Genomic DNA, 21,602 nt, shown 5'->3' on the forward strand with positions numbered 1-21,602 from the left:
TGGCTGTGACTATGGTTTCAATGCGGTCTCTTCTGTAAGTTCCACTGAAATGCAATTATGCCATAACAGTATTAAAGGTAGGACCTCAAAAAAGTTATTAAAGCATGTGGATCCCATCTTTATTAATGGATTAATGATACTATTCTGGGAGAGGATTCCTTACAGACGGACACGTTTGGCCTCTGGTGCCTTTCTCTAAACTAAGTGATGCCTTCTACTGTGTTATAACCTAGTCAGAAGGCCTTCACCAGATGTCCTGGACATCCCAGTGTTCAGAAATGTACAGATAAACTTATGCTCACTGTCTGTACTTATTCTCAGGCATTTGGTTATAGCAGTACAAATGGTCTAAGACAAATGCTGTGCTTCTGAAAAGGGGAGATTTGGACACAGAAACATGTATATATCAGGGAATACTGGGTAAACTTGAAGACAGAGATCAGAGACAGATGTGTTTATAAGTCAAGGAACATCACACTGCTAGCAAACAATTAGAAGCCCAGGAGATAGCCCTGAGTCTTCCTGGCACCATTTGTGACTTCTAGACCTAAGAACTATGAGAGGAGAGATTTCCAACATGTGAACCATTTTGCTAGTAATGTTACATGTGGGACACTCTGCTCGTGGTGCCCTCTGCAGCAATGTTACATGTGGGACACTCTGCTCGTGGTGCCCGCTGCAGCAATGTTACATGTGGGACACTCTGTGGTACCTGCTGCAGCAATGTTACATGTGGGACACTCTGTGGTACCTGCTGCAGCAATGTTACATGTGGGACACTCTGTGGTACCTGCTGCAGCAATATTACATGTGGGACACTCTGCTGGTGGTGCCCGCTGCAGCAATGTTACATGTGGGACACTCTACTCATGGTGCCTGCTGCAGCAATGTTACATGTGGGACACTCTGTGGTGCCCGCTGCAGCAATGTTACATGTGGGACACTCTGCTGGTGGTGCCCGCTGCAGCAATGTTACATGTGGGACACTCTACTCATGGTGCCTGCTGCAGCAATGTTACATGTGGGACACTCTGTGGTGCCTGCTGCAGCAATGTTACATGTGGGACACTCTGTGGTGCCCGCTGCAGCAATGTTACATGTGGGACACTCTGTGGTACCTGCTGCAGCAATGTTACATGTGGGACACTCTGCTCATGGTGCCCACTGCAGCAATGTTACATGTGGGACACTCTGTGGTACCTGCTGCAGCAATGTTACATGTAGGACACTCTGTGGTACCTGCTGCAGCAATGTTACATGTGGGACACTCTGCTCGTGGTGCCCGCTGCAGCAATGTTACATGTGGGACACTCTGTGGTACCTGCTGCAGCAATGTTACATGTAGGACACTCTGTGGTACCTGCTGCAGCAATGTTACATGTGGGACACTCTGTGGTACCTGCTGCAGCAATGTTACATGTGGGACACTCGGTGGTGCCCGCTGCAGCAATGGTACATGTGGGACACTCTGCCCATGGTGCCTGCTGCAGTGGTGCTATAGAAGTAATATCTTAGGGCATGGAGGGAGGAACCCCAGCCTTTCTGTTTTTCCTTCTCAAAGGTCTTTATTTATATCCTAGGCTGTCCTAGAACTCACAACCCCCCAGCCTCAGTTTTCCAACCACTGGGTTTACAGGTGTTTAGCACTGGTCCTGGCTACTACTCCAAGCTTTAAAGGGCATGGATACCAATGGTTTCATGAAAGAATTGTGGAAAGTACAAACTTGGAGAAAGGACAGAAAGTGAGCCATAGTAGTGAACTGAAACACAACTTTGGCTTGGAAACAGGAGAGCCCAGAGAAATGCTCTTGACTGTCTCTCTCATTTAAAAAAAATGCAACATCAACAAAGCCATCAAAATGAAAGTTGCATTTAATGATGTGAGGGTAATACTTTAATTAGAATTCTTTCCTAAGACTTTGGAGCAAACAAGTTTTGGGCCAAACTCTTGACTAAGTTAAGAGATAGTTCTTGGCCTGTGACCACTATGTGTGTTTGGAGGCAGAGGAGATGATTTTAAGACTTAAGCAATGGGCCAACTAAAACATCAGACAAAACCAGATGTCCATCTTACTATCACAGTGGATAATTATTCCGCTGGACAGAAACGTAAGAATAGCGTGGCACAGGGAGATGGCTCTGCAGGTAGGAAGCGCGTGCCTGACCACTGAGTTTGGTCCCTGGTTTCCACAGTCATGTGGCCTCTCCAACACACACACACACACACACACACACACACACACACACACACACACACACACACACAATTTTGAAATTAAAAAATATTAAGGGTATCTTTGTGAAGCAAATATATTAGTATTAGTCAAAGATTAATATGGTAGAAGGAGTGAGGCTGGTAAATTAAGAGGACTCCAGAGGATCTTGGGTAATGAGAATGAATGGCAGGAGACAAACGAGACTTCTTCCTTTTGTTTCCTAGAAGAGAGCCAGTTTCATCAGTGAAAATAAATTTAAGCAATTAAAATGTTTTTTTTCCCTGAAATACATCCATATGAACAAGAGAAGAAGATGCCACTTACAGTTATCTTTGACCTAACTCAAGAGGAAATGGAAACTGAGATCTACCACAGGACCCACAGAACTGACAAGAGAAGACAAGAGACAGTGACGACACAGAAGTGGAAGCGGGATGTGGACGAATGCGGTCTCAACCCGTTAATGTGAGGCCAGTGAGAGGGCCCGGTGGGTAAAGGTGCTCCTCTGACAGACCTGCAGAGCTGAGTTCAAGCCCTGGATTCCCATGGTGGAAAGAAAGATTCCTCAAAGTTCTCTCTCTCTCTCTCTCTCTCTCTCTCTCTCTCTCTCTCTCTCTCTCTCTCACACACACACACACACACACACACACACACACATTTAGAAGTCATATGAACAGCCCCAGTTTAATCGTTTTTTTAAAAGGAAATTCACTGAATGAAAATAAAGTCAACAACCTGTTTTTTAAAAGAAATAAATTCGTACCAAGTCATTTTGCTAGATGGGTTGGGAAAGGTCTGTGATTTAACCCACTGACGTGATACCAGAGCAAAAATACTCCAGGTTCTTCCACCTAGTGAATTCTGCCTGTCTTGCAAGGCCAGGCTTAAGAGGCCCCATTCTCTGTGACCTCTTGTCCAGCTCCCCTGGCCCCTAGCTTCCTCGGGTCCCTACCAGCTCAGCATTTATGGCAAAGCACTGGACACAATGCACATGGTTTGTTGATCTCCAAGCATAGGTAACAAAAACATGCTGATTAAGAGGAAAGTGTCATTGACCAGGAGGAGAAAGGAGGGTGTTCCACCCACCATCCCTTCACCCAGCAGGTGTATTCAGTCAGAGGACTTAGGTTGCCTGGAGAGGCGGGCATACTGGGCCTGCTACAAACCATCCACTGCAAAGGACGCCAACACCACCCTCTGCAGTCTGGAAGCTTCTTCCCACAGGCTACAGGAATCAGCAGCAGGATTTGGGATTAGTGGTGTTTTCTGCTTGTTTGCTTTGTTTTGTGATAGCTGCTGAGAGAGCTGGGGACAGACTGGAGGAGAGGGAGCTTTGAGGCGGGGAGCAGACAAAGGCCACTCCACAGTGTTTGCCAATGGAGATGGCGTGTGCTTTTCATGTGCTTTATTTCAGTATTAAAATCGACAAGCTTGTGCTGCCTTCATATCAAGCAACAAAAAAGAGCCATGGCTTCCTCTTCCCCCCTCCTCTGGAGTCCTTCCGCTCCCTCCTCTTCTCCACACTTTCCTTCTTTTCTCTCCGACTTCCTCCGTATTTCCTTCATGCTTTGCTCTCTTCCTAGTTTGTTTTTTTCCTTCCTTTCAGAACGAGGGTAAATTGGAATAAAGTGAAGGTTTGTGATTCCAAAGGGCTCTAGGCCGAAGCACCATCAGGACACAGGGTCTTTTTTTTTTTTTTTTTTTTCCTTCGAGACAGGGTTTCTCCTTATAGTTTTGGTGCCTGTCCTGGATCTCCCTCTGTAGACCAGGCTGGCCTCGAACTCACAGAGATCCGCCTGGCTCTGTCTCCCATGTGCTGGGATTAAAGGCGTGTGCCAGGCAGGACACAGGGTCTTAATGTAGGAGTGCAGGAAAAAGGAGCCCAGGGGTCCGAGGAGTGCTAATACATGCGGCGGGGACCTTGGGGTTTCACAACTAGGGGGAAGAAACAAAGATGAGCGAGACCGGCTGAGGGTGTGTGTGTGTGGTTCTAGACCAACAGCATATGAGCTTCACTCGGGACCCCAGAGCTTAAAGTGAAGAAGCCCCTCTCCCTGGACACACACAGTGGGCATCATCAGCCGGCGAGTGACTAGCCCTGTAGAAATGGACGAAATGGATCAGGGAGAGACCAGGTTTGCTAGGGGCTTCTCTGGTGGCAAGGAAAGAAGTCTTAAAGGAACATGTACTGCAAAAGGGAGAGGAAGACAGAGGGGAAAAAAAACTGACCGGAGTAGACCACTTAGAACGATTTTACTATAGAAGAGAAGAAAAAAACTTGAACTTGGTGGTTCATGGGAGAAGTTCTTCAAGGAGGCTGCTTCCTGACTGTAGGTGCCACACGACCGGCTGCCACAAGCTCCTGTCCCCACATCTCCCCCACCACAATAGACGTTACCTCCAAACTGTTAGCCCAAGTACACCTTTTCTCACTTAAGTTGTCTTTGTTGAACACTTCATCAGGGTAAGGAGAAAAGTCAATAAAACATGTGATTGGGGCCCTGCTGTAAGCACTGAGCACAGACAGGGCAAGCATTCACTGCTCAGAAGTACAGAGCAATCACACTATTATGTGGACCCCTCCCTGATGCTTCTGGGACTCCGCCATGATTACTCATTGTATATGGCAAGGGTTAAATGGATTGAATGCCAGAGAAAATGGGTAAGCCAGAAGAGTCAATGCTAGAGAAACAGCTCAGTTTAGGATAACCTGACTCAAAGAATGGGAAAACCTAAGCACAGGCAAGGAAAGCAGCTGGCTGACATGCTACAAGAGCGTGGGCAGCCCTTCAGCACTGCTCTCTTAATAATTAACTCCCACACGGTGCTCTTCCTGCCTTGGAGGCCGATGGACAAAGAGGCAAATTAAGGGCAGAATGCTTCTGAGGTGCACAGGGCTGGCTCAAGCCTCCCTCCTTTATGTCTTCTATAAGCCACGGGGATATCACTGATGCTTGCGGCCTGCCATTGCTCCGGCCTGGCTCTTTTCCTGTTTAAGCTTTGAGAGAGAGAAAACCAGGAAGTCCTGAGCCCAGAGAGCCTTCCCCAAGCAAGGCCTTTCAGGGAGAGGCCTCTCAATATTGAGATCCTGTGGTGGATACTTTTGAGAAGGCTAATTCGATCTCAGATCCAGCATCAGGGAATTACAGAATGATTTTTTTCAATGTCTCTGTTTAGGCTAGAGAGATGCTGGTCAGAGTGTGAAAGCTGCACACCTATCATGCTTATTACTGGGAGGCTGAGGCAGGAGGATCATTTGAGCTCAGGACTTTGAGATCACTGGGGACAAAGCTGCTCCTCCTCCTAAAAAATAAAACACAAGAGTTCTAATTTTTGCAGAAAAAGAATTTTAAAGATACTGATGACTAATGAAATTTTTATAGAAAGCCTTTTGGGATTCTGAAGAGCAATATTAAATTATTATTATTGTTGTTGTTATTGTTGGTGTGTGTGTGTGTGTGTGTGTGTGTGTGTGTGTGTGTGTGTGTGTGTGTGTAAATCTGGAGGTCAGAAAAGTCCCCCATATCTGGAGTTACAGATATTTGTGGAACACTTAACTTGTTATATGGGTGCTTGGATTTGAACTCTGGTCTTCACAGTTGTGTAGCAAGCAACCTTAAACCTGGAGTCCTCCTTTCTATCCTAAATTATTACTTACGTGTTTCAGATGGGAAACTTATGATACACAGATTTTGTTTTCAATTTTCACTGTTTGGGCTTTGTTCAGTCTGCGCTAAGGGCTGAATCAACAGCACGGATCACAGACTGTTCTTGATTCACTTCCAAGCCTGACCAAGAGAAACAGAACAAGAAAGGTCACATGGCTGCAGAGAGGGAACCCCTGCAGGTCACTGACCCGTAGCATGTGGGGAGAAGGGGGATGTGAGAAAGACCCTGGAAACCTGGCCGTGGAGACACTGGCAGCTTGTGCATGAACAGAGTCCCCCAAGTGCATTCAAAGGTCCAGGCAGAGTATCCCAACATCGCATTTTATCTCAAACGAAATTAGCACCGGTGCCGGAAGGTTTTTACAAGGGACCCGTAACTGTCTAGAAATGAGCAAATCACACGTCCTGTGTTAGGTGTGATTCAGACTTTTAAAATACATTTGTGTGTGTGTGTGTGTGTGTGTGTGTGTGTGAGGGAGAGAGAATATGAGTGAGAGAGCGAGCAAGAGCTCAGGTTCAATGCCACAGAAGATGTGCAGAGGACAACCTCAAGGGTCAGTCATCTTCCACCCTGTTTGTGGGAGTGTCCCTTTATTGTTCTCCACTGAATACAGCAGACTAGTGGCTCACGAGTTTCTAGGGATTCTCCTGTGTCCACCTTCCACCTGCCATGGGAGCACCGGTGTTACAGATGTTTGCGGCTGGACCTGGCTCTATGTAGGTTCTTGGTGCTCAACCTCACATCCTCAGCCTCGCACAGAAGCATTTCTTCTTGAAGCCATCTCTCCAGCCCATGACTTTCCTTGAGCTAATCTGAAGCTACGACATATTAGGATCTCCAATAACCATCGTGATTAGTGTGTTTATAACGGCGTCCAGGACTTGGAGCCACCTTCCCTACTTTAAGTCATTGTAGAAGTCTGATTGTATCTTAGCTTTTATGATGTGGGGTTGGCCTGCTCTGTGCTTTATTTCTGGCTGGCAAAATAAAGTTTCAAATTATAGCCGTCTCCCTATGGGAAAAGATAATCCAATTTATGACTTTCCAAGAAGAATCCAGTCCACATTCAACTCCAGGACACTCAGCCAAAGAAAATGATGGGACCCCCCGTGGTTCGACTCGTTTAAATCCAATTTGTGTGATGTGCTGGCCATTACTCCATTGAGAGAGCCCATCTGCACAGAGATGGGGTAAATGCTGAGGTTCTGTAGTTCCGACTGCACCATTACCTGCTCTGGAGGCCAGATATTGGACACTTACAGCAATTTCACTGCCACAAGAAAGCATCATTTTTCACAATTTACATGAAGACTCCTCACAGGGAAGAAATCCTTTAATTGGCACTTTTTTTCCTATAGCATTTAAATATCAGGCCAGCTGGATCCCCACAGCCCCTGTGAGTTTAATCAGCACGCTCTCCCCAGAACCTATAGTCTATAATCACCCAGTGCTTGAGCTACATCTGTCACCCAAATCTGGTGATGCTCGTCTGTCATCGTTAGCACTCGGAGTCTCGAAATGAATCATCCCACGGCACCTCGGACGCTCTCGTTTTGTAAAAGGGTCGTAAGGAAGATGGCGTCATTGAGTTGAAGCGCCTTCTAAACACCACAGGCTTATCGTCCTCCTAATGCTCCCTTACCTAAATTCTTGTGAGCAACATTCCTTCAAGGCTCCAATTATGTGACAACCATGCAGCTACAATTCCCTCAGCTGTACTCCAACTTGATATTTCAGTCCTTACAAATATACCTCCAAACATCAGTTTTTCTTTTTTGGTGTGTGTGTGTGTGTGTGTGTGTGTGTGTGTGTGTGTGTGTGTGTGGTAACAGACAACTGGATGATACTAAATAAAAATGTCACTTTGCTCTGCTCCCCTGCCTCAGCCACTGCAGTCCGTTAACCCAGCTTTTATTTTTTAAACCAATCCAATGTGACCAGGAACCTGAGTCATCTTTGTATTAAACTTGGCATCAAATAAAACATTGCTAGGACTACAGTGTGTCATAACAACAAAGACACATTAGCTTGAAGGTCCTTGAAGCTCTTAGCCTGTCCTGTGGAGGAGATAGGAAATGTGCACAGAACAGTTAACGGTGGGATGTTTCCCAAATGAGACATGAACAAGTCATTTGTGTGGTCACAGGGAGTGTTAACTACCTAGCTGCCAAGGAAGTTCAAGGCTACCATAAAAGAGCATCGAAAGGTAGACAAGGGCCCAGGGATATGACTTAGCCCATAAAATGTTTACAGCATCTGAGTGTGGATTCCCAGCAACCTACATAAAGGTGAGGTGTGGTGACACACATCTGTAGCCCTAGAACTGGAGGCAGAGGAGAGACAGGAGGGTCCCTGAAGCTCACTGGCCAGCTAGTTTAGCAGAAGCAGGGAGCACCAGGTTCAGTGATAAACCCTGCCTCAACAAAACAGGGTGGAGGGCTAGCGAGATGGCTCCATGGATAAAATGATAGCCCTGTAAGCATGAAAACCTGAGGAGGAATTGCCACCAACCACGAAGAGTTGGGTGGGTGTGGCAGTGTGTCTGCAATCCTAGTGGTCAGGGCACAAAGATGGGGGCCTCCAGGGACAACTGGTTAGCTGGACTAGCTGAGTTCAAAAGTTGAGATTCAGCAAGAAACTCTGCCACCGAAAACGGAGAGGCACGGAAGAGGACATCTGCTATCAAACTCTGGCCTTTGGGGCCTTCATGTGCATTCACATGCATGTGCTCCCTCATACATGGTAACACATATGCACAAAGGCAAACTGACTTCACATATAGACATACTCAGACAAAAAATAAAAACAAGATGGAGAGCAGCTGGGGAAGAGAGCTGATGGTAAACTCTGCCTTCCACGTGTATGTGCACATACACACGCACACATGTCTACACAAACATATACACAAAGGACATTAATATGTTTCTTAATGTATGAGAATGCTGCTGGTGGGATGGTGGGGTTTAAAGCACAATAACATCAAGATAACTGCAGAGCACAGGAATTGGTTAAAAAAAATCTGTATTATATTTTGTTTATTTGGTGTGTGTGTGTGTGTGTGCGCGCAAGTTTTTACAGGGCAGCTACCTTGAGTCAATTCTCTCCTTCCAACCCTCGGGTTCCGGGGATTGAACTCGGGTCATTAGGTTCAGAAGCAAGTGCTTAACTTACTGAGCTATCCCACTCTCCAAAAACACAGGAATGCATGAACCATGAGAAATCACATTATCAACAGCCTTTCCTCACAAAGAACAGTAATCACACAAATGAAATAAGAAATGATGTCCAAGTGCCAGGGGCTCTGGCTACCATGGAGCAGGCGCCCAACAGCTGTTTTTTTCTTTTTAAGCTCAGAGAAAGAAATTCACAGGGTTGAGGAAATGAAGGAGGGTTGGAGTCTGAACAGGCCTTTTGCAAACACGGACAGCAACTGCTTATAGGCACATCTGCCTCGGAAGGGATTCCAGATAAGGAGACGTGATTCCCATAGCAGTTAACCCACCAAACCTGACCACAACATTTTTTTTTTCTTTTTAGTTTACAAAAGGGAATAACAGTTGGGGGACATTCTCTAGGTGTTCGCCACCAGAAACTAAATATTAAGCTTTGCTGGAGAAAGAGACATGGAGAATAGAAAAGAATTAATTAATAAGTTCTCTCTCAGAATTTTCTCTCGACTGTTTTGAGAAGTTCTCTATCTCTCTCAAACAAATGGACATGAGGATTCTCTAGCATCCAAGTCAGGAAATAAGTTTTAAAAATGCATAAAAGGAACTTTGGTCTTTATTCTCCTGGCAACGTTGGTTCACTCATTTTCACTCTGGAAGACACAGTGTGTCTCAATGAGTTGCACGGACAGCAGTTTGTCTTATTCTGAAGACGATTATATAAAGTTTATTCAGGATTATTTGTAGTTTTAGTACTCCGAGAAGCTGCATTTTCAATTAAGAGTTGACGATCCACTCAAAAGCACGGTATGATGAAACGCTGGTGGGACCCCTGCCCCCCCTTGTTGGTGTACATAAACACCAACATCAAGTGGTGGTTAGGTCATGTGACCTATCCCCCAGCACATACAAAGATAGAACATGACCATAAAAAGTAATGGACTGTGCCCTGGCTAACTAATTCATGACAGCAGATCCAGATCGGAATGCCAGTTGGAATTCCCTTCTCCTTGCTGGCAAGGATCACATACACAGCTTTGTACAGACGATGAAGCTCTGTACAGAAAAGACCACTTCAGTTATGGCTTGCTGAAGTAAGAGCCAAGAAGTGGATCTGAAGAAAAGGCCCCAGCAGGCTCTTCCAGGGCATTTAAGATTTGGTGAATGAGTCAGCAACTTCTTTTTAAATTTGATTTTTGACTCAGGCCTTAAGAGAAAGATCTTGTAACCCTTCCAGCTTTTCATATCAGGTTTACAATGACAGGCAAGAGGCCATTTAGTTTTGCATTAAAGAATGATAAATAGATGATAATTATTTTTATAAAGAATTCAAAGTGATTTTGACATGGAACAAAAAAAGGATAAAGGAAAATGCCTTGGTGAAATAAATACGGTTTTATCCTTTATGTAGCATTTATCACCAAGGCTGCCTGGAATTTTAACAAATTTAGGATGAAGTAGTTGATGAAACAAAGGACAGCATCTTTCTCTGTGAACCTTCACCCCTCAGATAATCTCCCAGATCCCCAGTGTGGGATAAGCACCTCACTTCCTTTGGACAGCCATTCATTATCTGATTCAGGTCTTACACAAAGAGAGATGAGCTAATGTGTGCCTTATCAGATTAAAAACAACAACAAAGCCACCCTGAGTGACAGTTCAGCAGGACAGGATCTTAGCAAATCCTTTTTGCCTCCACGACACCCCCCGCCCCCCAGCTTCCAAATAGCTATAAAGCTACCAGTCTCAGCCAGAGCTCACAGCTCATCACTGCTTTATGCTGCTAAAGCAAACAGTCTGGGCAGAAGACTGTCAGCATCTCTCTCTTTTCGGATCAGCCTCCCCGCTGCATCCCGATAAGCCAGTGATTAGCTTTCCTTTTGGGATTCAGTCCTGCCTGCTTAGCTTCAGGCTGTCAACTGCAGCAGACCCTGATAATATCACACAACTGACGCCTCTCTTTCCTTCCAGGGTGTTTTATTCTGCATTAACCGGCATCTATATCCGATGCAGGCAGCAGCCTTCAATCGCTAGCCCGGGTGCAATTATCAAGGTCATTTTCGGGCCATGTGTAGCAACATTCATATGAAAAGCAGAGGCTTCCTTCTGCCTCGTTTCTCTGTCTACAACATGAAACACTGCCCATAAGGCTACTGGTTATAAAAACCAACCTGCTAAGGCAGGCACAGTGGTACATGCCAATAAACCCAGCACTGGGGAGGCTGAGGCAGGGGAATTGCCATGACTTAGAAGCCAAACTGGTGTATATAGTGAGTACCAGGCCAGCCAAGGATGCACAGCAAGACTGTTTCAAATCAAACCCAAACCAAGTAATATCCAGCCCTCTATCAGGAAGACACGGTTTTTTTGACTTGTTGCATGTATATTTTACTTAGCTTAAGCTTGTATGTTTCTCCAGAAATTAAAAGCATGCATTACTGCCCGTGGGTGCCTTTGAGTTGATCGTGAAGGGAACCAACCCATTCAGCAGTAACAGTGAGGGCAGAAATGTGTACATATTTATGAAATGAGCATCTTGTGCCTATTTGAGAAAGAGCCACCAGTTAGATTTGGAGGTGTTATTCCTCAGAATGGTCCACCCAGACTGCTGGGAAAAATGACTGTGGAATGAAAATACAGTTCAGCATGATAGCATAGGTAAAACATGAACATGTTTTACTTTTTTTCCCTTATAGTTTTTTTTCTGTTTTCAAGATAAATGAAAAAATATTAAAAAATTCCATTAAAATATGGGTGGCAGATGGCTCATTCCATTAAGTGCCTGATATGCAAACATGAGGACCTGATTTTGGATCCCCCAGGACTCATGAAAAAGTCAGGTGCAGTGTTGTGCACCTGTAATCCCCGTTTTGAGGGGGTAGAGACAGGAGGATGCCTGGGGGCTCGCGGGACAGTCTACATAGAATAGTCAGGAAGCTACAGGTTCAGCAAGAAACTGTCTCAAAAAAAATGCAAAGAGAAATTTAGGAAGATACTGGATGTCAGTCTATAGTCTCCATGCCCCTCCACCCCAATCCATTAAAAAAAAAAGCTATTTTTATTTACTGTATGGTGTTCTCTGTCACATGGGCCCTGACAGCAGAACTTAGTGAAACTAATCATGGTTAAGTCCTTCAAGAAGATTTAGCAGAGATGCCGTGATGTCTTCTGGGCATGGATTTAAGAAACACTTTGGAGTTTGGCTTTGTTCAGTCATTTGCTTTTCCCTTACAATTTCCAGACCTGCCACTAACACCAAGTAATTTACCCCAGACATGCCCTGAGATCAAAGCCACATAACTACTTTGACATTATAAAATACTGAGCAATGATGTGACTTCTTATGGCCCTGGTGAACCACAGGCAAACAAGGATGATCCCACTACATGGGAAAGAAGCTACAAGTTATTTGTATACACACAGCTCTATTCATATGCAAATGTAATGGGTGAATTTTTAAAGCTGTGATGGTTAATTTTCATTGTCAACTGGATTTGTAGTCACCTAGGAGACACAGTGTTGAGAGCATATGTGAAGGTATGGAAAGATTTAACTGAGGAGGGGAGACCAAGCCTGAATGTGGGCAGCACCATTTCATGGGGTGGGACTCCAGGCTGACTAAGGAGAAAGCAGCTGGGCAGTGGTGGTGGCACACAACTTTCATCGCAGCACTCAGGAAGCGGAGGCAGGCGGATCTCTGAGTTTGAGGCCAGTCTGGGTCTACAGAGCTAGTTCCAGGACAGCCAGGGCTACACAGAGAAACCCTGTCTCAAAATACCACACCAAAACAAAACAAAAACCAAAGAAACAAACAAAACAAGAAGGGGAAAACAAGCTGAGCGACAGCATTCATCTTGTCACTTCCTAACTGCAGATTCAGTGTGCCCAGCTGCCTCACACCCCCACTGTCACGCCTTCCCTGCCAGGATGGGCTGCACTCTTATATTGGGAGCCCAGATAAATCCTTTATTCTGTCTTGAACTTGCTTTTGTTGGGCGTTTTGTTATAGAAATGAGAAAAGCAACTAATAGTAAAAAGTCTTCTTTGTCTTTCTTTGGATGGCTGAGGAAATGGAGTATCAGCCTAGAAAACTTTATGAATATGGAAAAACAATACATGTGTTCTGAGATAGACTTCTCTACAGCCAGATCAAGTGACCCACTCTAGTAGTCTTAGATGCTGGGAGAAGTTGGGAATTTTTTCTTCTATGAATACTAATGGATTAAATTTTCTAGTTTCCCTTGCAGCTAGAAATGGCCATGAGACTAAATGAAGGTAACACATGCGGCTTCCAGGCCTGGCTCACTAAAATGTTCTTGGAAGTAATCCTGCATTGTCTTTCCTAAGCCAATGCTGAGGATCTAACAATGGTGAGAGACTCAAGAGAGCAGAATCTCACTCTCTGAATGACCAAAGGATGAACCACGACAAACACCAGAATAGACCTTCTATAAGAAGAAAAATGTCTCCTCCGGTGAGTCTTTGAGATTTGGGGACATCTTACTAAAATAGTTCGGTTATCCTGACTAACTACCTTGGACTCTCTCTAAGTCACCTGACCCTTTCATGCTTTTTCTCATCTAATTCTCATGACTCTAGGGATCATTATTTATATTTCAAAGATAAGAAAACATGGCTTACAAGCTTTAACTGCCATACCCCAGGTAGGCTACTTAATAAGCTGGTTTGGCTAGAGTGCCTCAGTGGAAACATTTGGTGAATTTAGCCTGGTTAATTCTCCAGCAGCTACTTAGAAAAAGACAGAAGATTCTTAATGTTGAAGACACAGGAACACTTTGTTATTTTCATGTTTGGATTAGTGGGGTTAATGTGTACAAGACCTGGGATTCAAGTCAGGGTGGGCCAAAGTCCTAAGTTTCTACTCTTGAATACCCTTATAGATTTCAAGCTCGGTGTGCCCAGTACCATTTGGGACACCCAGCACTAGGGAAGTGGAGGCAGGAGAATTAAGAGTTCAGGCCAATTTTGACTGCATAGCAAGTTCAGAATTAGTTTGGGCTATATGAAATTGTATCAAGAAAATACACACACAAGTACCCACACACATAATTCATTTCCTTAATTGATAGGTAAGAACATAAATATTATACATCATTATGGGATAAATATGTTTTAATACATATATACATTATAATATATATTGTATAATGTTTAAATGAAGGTAGATGCATCCATCTCTGCAAATATTTGTCGTTTGTTATTAAGTCTTTTAAAATCTCATGCATAGTTACACTTCCTGGAGTTCTGTAGCTCTCATGAACCTAAATGAGTGTTCCAAGCAGTAGCGAATCCTTATGAAGGTGTGCTGAGCAGAGAGGCTGTGCTGAGGGGTACAAAATCAGAGATGAGAAGCAGCCAGCAGGAAGTTCTGAGTCACCTTTCCATTCTTGTTTTTCAGGCTGTGCACACAATGGAAGGAAAGAATGGGCCCTAAATTCCTGTTCTCTGCAGAGGAAGGCACTGTTTCATCTTAACATGGAAGTCCAAGGAATGGGGATGCGGCTCAGAGGTAGAGTGTTTGCCTAGCTAGCATGTGTGAGTCTTTGGTTCAATCCTCAGCACTGGTGATGAGGACAAGTTCAAATAAAGACAAAGAGAGACAAGATAGAAGAGCTACACACACACACACACACACACACACACACACACACACACACACACACACACACACACACACACACACATCCTTTGACAGAGCCTCACTATATAGCCCTGGTTGGCTTGGAACTCCTTATGTAGATTAGGCTGGCCACAAACTCAGAGATCCACCTCCCTCTGCCTCCTGAGTACTGGGAGTAAAGGTGTGCCATTTCTGGCCTGGAGAAGTCTTCTTGGGAGAGTAAAATCTAAAAGATAGAACTATAATTTGGCTATAGGCAGTGTACTCCAAAGGTCCTCATGAAAAGCTTGGTCCCTAGGATGGCAACATTGGCAAGTGCTGTAGACATTTAGGAGATAGGGCTTTGTGAGAGGACCTTAGATCGCTGGGAACATGCCCTTCAGAGGGCCCACGAGAGCCTCATTCTCTCAGCTTCCCAGTTCGGGATATGGGTGGCTTGCTCAACACACACTCCCATTCAGTGCCCTCATCTCAGGCCCAAACCAATGAGGCCAATTGATCTTGGACTAGAAGCTCCCAGATCATGGTCCAAAGAAAACATCTCTTCCTTTTGTGAGTTGAATGGATGATACAGTATTTCATTTTAGAGATGCAAAGCAGCTGGCAGGCATCCAATGACCATGAATCAGCTTCTGTGAAGCTGAAAATTTTAGTTTTCCCCTATATATCCATGCACATTAATCACATGCACACACACACACACACACACACACACACACACACACACACACACACACACATTATTGGCAAGTTTTCACAGCACATGAATACAAGAACTGCTGGGGGAAATGCGTACAGCGTATGCCGTAGGAGGGTGTATGGCACTCATACACAGTGGCTGTGGTTGCCACATCCAAGTCCTTCCCACCCACTCCTGCAGATTAATCAAGGCTGGACGGTGGGGCCTGGGTGAGGGATATCTTCCTTCCCACAGCTGCAGAGTTCCCCTGGTGATGTCATCCTTAGGTGCAGCACCCTTCTAAGGCAGTGGAGGCCATGGTCCATTAAAGGCTGCATTGGTAGCTCCGGCTGAAACTTGGTGGTCACTCGTTAGGGACCATTAAAGACCGTGTTGCTCATCTAGTCCAGGTGAGAAGAGATGTTTCAAGGACCCCAATAGAAAACGTTCCTTCTTCCTATTCGAGCAACCATTATCTACAGTTTGATTTAGACACCAAACTATAAATGTTTGTGCAGTACATCCTATGTGCATTGTGTTTGTAAAGGACTTTGAGTGGTGTTATGATTTGGATACAGTTTGGGTGTGGCTCCAAGAGTTCATGTGAACTTAATACTTAGTATGGCCGTGAGAGAGGTGTTGGAACCTGTAAGAAGCGAAGTAACTGCGTCCCCTGGGAAGCTGCCTTCAGAGGGGGTTTATCCCCAGAACCCATGTAAGAAAAAGCCAGTGGCATATACTATAATCCTAATACTGGGGAGCTGGAGGCAGGCAGATCCTTGGGGCTCATTGCTCAGCCAGCCTAGCGTACTTGGTTAAGTTCTAGGTCACTGACAGATCCTGTCTCAAAAAACAGAAGGTGGCCAGCACCTGAGGAACAACACCTGAGGTTGACTTCTGACCTCCATATGTGCACACACATGCATGTGTACTCAAATACACACACACACACACACACACACACACACACACACACACACACACACACACACACACGGTTTGTAAAGAAGAAAGCATGGCTCCTCTTGGTCAGCGGCTCCTCTCTTGCTCTCCCTCCTCCTCTCTCCTCTCATGGTCCGGTTTAGTCTGCCAGCCATGTTCAGCCTGGACTCTTCCCTCTGCCTGCTCTCCCCTTCCATCTACAATCAAACTCTTCTCCATACTTTAGGAGCAGTCACAGCCTCCTCCTTTGATTCCAGTTGTTCCGTTCACCAGCAAGTTCTCCAGGTGATCAGAAGCAGCTGGAAGTGACATGCGGAAGGCCCTGAAATGAATTTGAGCTTGATGCAGAATGGGGAGAGCAAGCCACACACACACCACGGGTCAGCCTGGGCCAGCAGGCTCCCTGTTACTTTGGGACACTTTAGAACTGTGGGTTCCTGGGACACACTCCAGACTTACTGACCTGGAAACTCTGTAAATGAGGCCCAGTTGTAACCTAACAGCCCTCCAGGGAATTCTCACATACACCAAAGCTTTGAGGCGCTCTGCTGGATGTCAGTGAGAGGGGAAATTACAGCAGTATCCTCTCCTCCTGGCACAAGGAAGAAATCACAACACAAAGGGACAGACAGGCCATGGCTGCCATGAGAAGGTGCCATTCTTACTGTGGTAATACTTTTTTTTGTTTCTAGAACACATACTAGGAAGATCAGCGCCCCGCCTTATGCTGTTTTCCCCGCTTTGATGTGACCTCCTGAGTCTGCCTTTTGTCAGATGAAGTTCCAGAACAGCGCTTTGGGTTAAGAGGAAAGGAAGTAGAGGAAGGGGTCAGACAGAGAGGTGGGCACCAAACCAAACCCAAACCAAAAACCAAACAAACCCGAATAGCTTTCCATTTTACCTACTGATGCTGTTGGGCCTTGCTACACCAGGAGCCGGGGAACCAACGCTCAAGGGGCATTTCAATGCCCACCTCCCTTGAACCCATCTTTCTACCTTTTCCCAAGAATGCAGCAGAGTAAGAAGGGAAAACCGTAGATGCTATATCCAGTACACCAAGTCAGTGTCCTTGACCATGGCTCCTCTTGGAATGCCCAAGTCCCAGTGCGTCAGTTCACGTGAACATGCTCCTTGTTCCCTCTCTTCTTGTGCTAGAGAGTGAACCCAGGGCCTCACTCATGCTAAATATATGTTCTACCACAGAGCTACACTCAAGCCCCTTTCGTTTGCTCATTACTTCTAGTCATCATCTGCTATTTACAGAGTGAGTTTTTTTTTCAGTGTAAAGTGGCAAAGTCAACGGAAAGGATTCTTGTTCTAGGATTAGAGCACCCATGCAATGGAGCACCAGGGAGAAACGTCTGCTCTTCCTCCGCCTTGGACTCAATGGAAACCACTTCTCCCACTTCAGGCAAAGAAGAGAGGCTAACACAAGAGTCTAGAAGGCATTTTCACTTTTCTCTTGCAAAGGTGGGGTGGAGAGGTCAAGGAGTAAAGTTCATCTAGACTGGAGCCTGGGAGATTTCCCAAAGTTAGTCAAATGGACCTTGAGGATGACCCATCACAAGTACCAATACATGGGTCCCACCCCAAGGCATTCCTACTTAATTGGTCTGAGGAATGGCCTTGGCTTTAGTATTAAGGCTTTCAGACCCACCCAGGTTTTGTGGTAGCTTCTTTTACACAGAAGGAAGAGGAATGCCCATCTCAGGAGGGGTTTACAACTCTGTTTCAAGAAAGAATCACTCATGGAGCCTTAATACTAAAGCCAAGGTCATTCTACAGACAAATTAAGTAGGAACGCCTTGGGGTGGGACCCATGCATTGGTACTTGTGATGTGTTATCCCTAAGGTCCATTTGACTAACTTTGGAATCACCCAGGTGACACATCTCTGGGTGTGTCCGTGAGGGTGGTTCTAGAGAGATCTAACAGAGGAGAGAAGACCCACTCTGAATGTGGGTGACACTATCCTGTGGGCTGGGATCCCAGACAGAATAAAAAAGAGAAAGCTAACTGAGAACCAGCAATTGTCTTTCTTCCTTTCCCATTTGTGGATACATGGTGGCCTCACACTCCGCCACCATGCCTCCCTGCCATGATGGGCTGTACCCCAGGCTGGGAGCCCAGATAAATCCTTTCTCCCTTAAGTTGTCTTTGTCATGAATTCTGTGACAGCAACAAGAAAAGTAATTAAAAATTTTCCTTAAAAAAAAAAAAAAAAGCACAAGACCTTCATGAGTTCAAATCAGGCAAAATTCCAGCACCAACAAGGGGATGTGAACAAAGTCCCATTCCTCACCAAGAAGCTATCTGTAATTGATAGAAGGGGAAAATCCATTTCCTCCAGCGGAGTGTCCCTGGGTATTAGCTTTGTATGCTTTTGTTTGGAATTTTTTGTCTTATTTATTTGGAAGTGTTGGGGGAAGGAATATGATCAAAATATATTGCATGAAAAATTAAGTTAATTTTTTTTAAATGAAAAAAAATCCAGATTACCTCATCTTCATGGCCCATTCCTTGTCTGGAAGGACTTTCTAGAGATGGTTGAGGGTATCAGCAACTTACTTTTCTTGTTACTGTCACAGAATTCACGACAAAGACAACTTAAGGGAGAAAGGATTTACTTGGGCTCCCAGCCTGGGGTACAGTCCATCATGGCAGGGAAGCATGGTGGCAGAGTGTGAGGTAGATGGTCACTTGTATCCACAAATGGGGAAAGAAGAAAGACAAAAACTGGTTCTCAGTTAGCTTTCTCTTTTTCACTCTGTCTGGGATCCCAGCCCATAGGATAGTGTCACCCAACTTTAAAGGAACCTAGTGCTGTCCTCTGAAGACCACGTCCTGGATTCCCAGGAGTTTGCCCAGTGCAACCCTTTCCATTTTAGGAATTCACTTTAGAAGTCAAAAGAAACAATTGCCTTTGAACTACTTTGCCAAAAGGATATTCAAATTTTCTTTTTTACTGATATAACTGTTAACAAGCCTTAGACACAAGATAATCAGAAGAACAATTGTTCCTTTCTCATGTCCTGATCGCTGTTAACAGATCTACATTTTACTAAATGATCTCATTATTACATAATGAGCCTGGTTAAAATGTTATTATGAACAGTTGGCGAAGGGAATGTGGACATTTCCATGATACCATGTTGGTTGCCTGGCTACTGGTGGTAGGGCCTGGGTTTAGAGAATGGGGGAAGGTTGTATTTACATGATGTACTGGAAAATGGAAAAGACTTTCACGACCATCACTTTCTTTAACATCTGCTCTTAACTTTTTTCATTTGCACATTAAGATTTCCTCTGGGTATCACATAGAACCATTATGATGGATTAAAGGTTATCAAAATTACTACGTGGATGGTACTGTTGCAGTGAGAGGTAAATCCTCTAATATCTTTGTGTGTGCACACTTGTGCTTATGTGTCTGTTTGGAGGCCAGAGGACACTCTCACAAGTGTTATTCACTTTTTTTAAGACTGTTTTTCATTGCCCTAGAGTTTGTAGATCAGGCTAGCCTGGCTGGCCAGCGAGGCCCACGTATCCCCCTGTCTCAGCTTCTCAGAGCTAAGATTGCACGTATACAATACCATAATCATTTTTTTTTACATGGGTTCTGGGGACTGGTCTCAGTTTCTCATGCTTGCAAGACAAGCACTTTACCTACTGAATTATTTGCCCAGTCCTTAAATATCTTTAATCTAAAAGAAATTAACCCACATTTCTGTGGCAGAGAATGGCAAGGTAGGATACACACAGGTCCTTCAGACTCACAAAGTTTCTAATTATTATATTATAGCTGGAGCATCCCTCAGGTGCTTATTGAATGGTACTGAGTCTCAGACCATATTCAAGACCCAGTGAGTCAGAAACTGCAGTGAAGTTCCCTAGCCATGGCTAGCACAGGGCACTGGGAAGCACTGAGTCAGCATATCATGCTACTTAGGATGCAAAAGCCACCAAAGTCACATTAAGGATTTCCAGGGAATCAAAGACCAGCAGCCTGACCCAAAGGCAATATAAATTTGGAACCAAAATTAGGGCAAGCTTTTTCTTCCTCGTGAAAATAGGAAAGAACAAGATGCAGATGTCACATGTAAATGGATCTTTAAAATGGTGATGTCCATTGTCATTGTATGCACTTGGCCAGAATCACAATTTATCAGTAGTAAGAAGATATACTGTAGGGGCTTTTGCCATTGAAACAAGTATGATACACACACACACACACACACACACACACACACACACACACACACACGTGCACACACACACATGCACATGATACACACATAAACTTGTCACTATATATATTACATTTGTCACCACAGCTATAAAGATGGGAGAAAAACGGTACGGCGATCTAGATTAGAGACAGCATTAAAGGAAATGGCTCTTTCGGTTTCCTATTCAACACCTCACCGTGCCCGTTCCCTAGGCAGTCCTGTTTGTTATGATACCCTCTTACCTCCTGGGGTTGTTGGTACTGAGAGGCCATGAGAAGGAAAGCACGCTGGGCCTGGAAAGCACTGTGCACCATTTCTGCCTGCAAACAGAAAAGATGGCAGCGGTTTCAATGTTTGGGCTCTAAACAAGTATCAGACGTATCGCTCATCCATCCACTCCACCGCAGCAGTGAATATAACCATGAAGCATGCAAACGTATGTTCACATAAGAAATTGTGAATGCATAATCACACCATCGTTATTCATAATAGCCAAAATGTAGAAACAACCAAATGTCCATCAACTAATGAACAGATTTTTTAAAAAATGACTTAGCCATGAGATGGTCTACTCTGCAGCTTTTAAAACAAAGTGCTGTCACAGGTGGTGACATAGGCAAGACTTCAAAACATTATGCTCAGTGACTGGAGCCAGTCACAAAAGAGCACGCCTGTGTGATCTCATTTATAAGAAATGTCCAGAATAGGCAGCTCTATAGAGATAGGAGAATAATGGGTGGCAGGGGCTAAGGGGAGAGGGATGGTGAGGAAACTGCTGACAGATCACAGAGGATGTCTTTTGTGGTTGATGAAAGCGTTCTGCAATTAAGGCTGGGGTGATGAACCAGCTGGTAAAAGGCTCGCCGCCGTGCAAGCAGGAGGACCTGAGTCAAGCTCGCTGAACACATACGAAGAGGCTGGGCATGGCGGTGCTCACTTGAAATCCCAGAGGGGGCAAGGCAGAGACAGGCAGATCTCGGAGGCTCACCAGCCAGCCTAGCCTACTCGGTGAGCTCTAGGCCAGCGAGATCTTGTCTCAAAAAACAAGATGGATGGCTCC

General features: G+C 44.9%; 1 protein-coding gene across 2 annotated transcripts in view; it reads right to left on the reverse strand.

Annotated features, from left to right (window-relative positions):
* Cap2 (cyclase associated actin cytoskeleton regulatory protein 2) overlaps positions 1-21,602 on the reverse strand; it is a 145,917-nt gene that overhangs the window by 68,291 nt on the left and 56,024 nt on the right. For both annotated transcript variants that reach the window (XM_052729652.1, XM_052729653.1), the window contains one exon: positions 20,785-20,862. In XM_052729652.1, the coding sequence (XP_052585612.1) occupies positions 20,785-20,862 (78 nt within the window). The remainder of the gene's footprint in view (positions 1-20,784; positions 20,863-21,602) is intronic.

Source organism: Peromyscus californicus, unplaced genomic scaffold (genome assembly GCF_007827085.1).
Source record: "Peromyscus californicus insignis strain IS unplaced genomic scaffold, ASM782708v3 Scaffold_8__1_contigs__length_139910024, whole genome shotgun sequence".
In the NCBI taxonomy this organism is placed as follows: Eukaryota; Metazoa; Chordata; class Mammalia; order Rodentia; family Cricetidae; genus Peromyscus; species Peromyscus californicus.